General features: G+C 63.4%; 1 protein-coding gene and 1 long non-coding RNA gene across 2 annotated transcripts in view; both read left to right on the top strand.

Annotated features, from left to right (window-relative positions):
- Nucleotides 1-6: 6 nt before the first annotated feature.
- LOC103900520 lies at nt 7-424 on the top strand. The gene is made up of 2 exons (XR_657676.1): nt 7-94; nt 264-424. It is a non-coding gene; the product is annotated as an uncharacterized LOC103900520 (long non-coding RNA).
- A 44-nt stretch (nt 425-468) lies between these two features.
- IGSF9 (immunoglobulin superfamily member 9) overlaps nt 469-1,394 on the top strand; it is a 16,643-nt gene continuing 15,717 nt past the window's right edge. The window contains exon 1 of the mRNA XM_019472579.1: nt 469-621. Within this exon, the coding sequence (XP_019328124.1) occupies nt 469-621 (153 nt within the window). The remainder of the gene's footprint in view (nt 622-1,394) is intronic.

The following is a 1,394-nucleotide window of genomic DNA, read 5'->3' as shown; positions in this document are numbered from 1 at the left end:
GCGACGCCATCCGGGAGATCCGGCGGCTGCGGCCTGGCTCCATCGAGACATGGGAGCAGGAGCAAGCTGTGATCCAGTTCTGCCAGCGCATTCAGTAGGTGCAGCCTTGCAGCAGGGAGTCCTGTCTCTGTGTTACTCCCCTCCCCAGAGGGGCTCCCTGTGCCGTGCCAGGGCCACAGCTGGTGGCGTGCCGGGTGCAGCAAGCGGTAGGGGAGCTGTGGGTCCCAAAGCCCAGCTCACCAGTGGGATCTGCCCCACCACAGCGCCGGAGAGGACAGCGAGGAGGCGTGAGCACGACCATCTCCCCAGGGCAGTATGTGCTGAATGGGTTCAATGGAGACGGTCGCTCCGAAATGGTGGGGGGCCTTTCCCAGCCCCAAGGTGCTGCCGTCTGTCCCCTCCCACATTAAAGGACTCTCCTGTAGCTTCTCTCCAGGGCTCTGTGTGGGGAACCGGTGGGCAGCACACATGCTCGCGGCTCTGCCAGGCTCCCTGCCATCCCGCTGCACCGCCCGGCTGGGTCGGCAGCCGCACCCCAGGCTGTGGGAGTCCTGGCTCTTGGGTCTCTGCCTGGCCTCAGCCCTTGGGGAGCACAAGCAGCTCTGCTTTGGGCACCGGCAGGTGGGTCCTGGAGCTGGTCGCCTGCTAAAGCAGTGGAGGGTGGCAGCCGCATCAGCGCATGGGGGCCGGCCCGGGACATTGATGCTTAAAGTGAAGCTCAGATGGAATTTAGGTATCTCTGTCCAAAAGTCCAATCCTGAAAATCTCTTCTCAGCTGCTCCTAACCTTGGTGGCATTTAAATCCTAAGTGCAAGAAGTGTCACCGTCCCCGTTCCCAGACGTGTGGCACATGGCTGGGAGTGCCTGGCATTCACTGGGCACGAGCTCCCTGAGCTGATAGGGCCATCGCCTCTGCCAGGCAGCTCCATGGCCCCCAAACATTGTTCTGAAACCCCAAAATGTCGTCATCTTCCCTTGGGAACGAAGCACCAGGGTGGTGGCACTGGGCACTGCTGACAAAACGGCTGTGCCCTGCTCAGAGCCGTGGCTGGGGACAACTGACTGTCTTGGGGCAGCTGTAGCACCCCGGTGTCCCCCCCTCTCCTGGACCTGGCTCCTCCCACAGGGCTTGGGATGGGACTGGCGGGGATGGAGGAGGTGACCAGGGGGGTCTTCACTGCAGGGTGCGGGGCACCCCAAAAAGCAGGGGGTAGAAAGCAGCCCCCAGCTCTGCCCAGTGCCCCATGGCCCTTCCCTGGCGGGGGTTCAGGAAGCACCCATGTCCCATGAGCAATGCCATGGCTCCATTGGGCTGTGACACCACACCAGGACGCAGGGCTGTCCAGGGGGTGTTCGACTCTGCCTGCACCCCTTGCCTGGGGCACTGGGGGGGG

The sequence above is a fragment of the Aptenodytes forsteri genome, unplaced genomic scaffold (assembly GCF_000699145.1).
Source record: "Aptenodytes forsteri isolate BGI_AS27 unplaced genomic scaffold, ASM69914v1 Scaffold276, whole genome shotgun sequence".
Lineage (NCBI taxonomy): Eukaryota > Metazoa > Chordata > Aves > Sphenisciformes > Spheniscidae > Aptenodytes > Aptenodytes forsteri.
The sequence above is the reverse complement of the archived record's forward strand: the minus strand, read 5'-3'. Positions and strand labels throughout refer to the sequence as shown.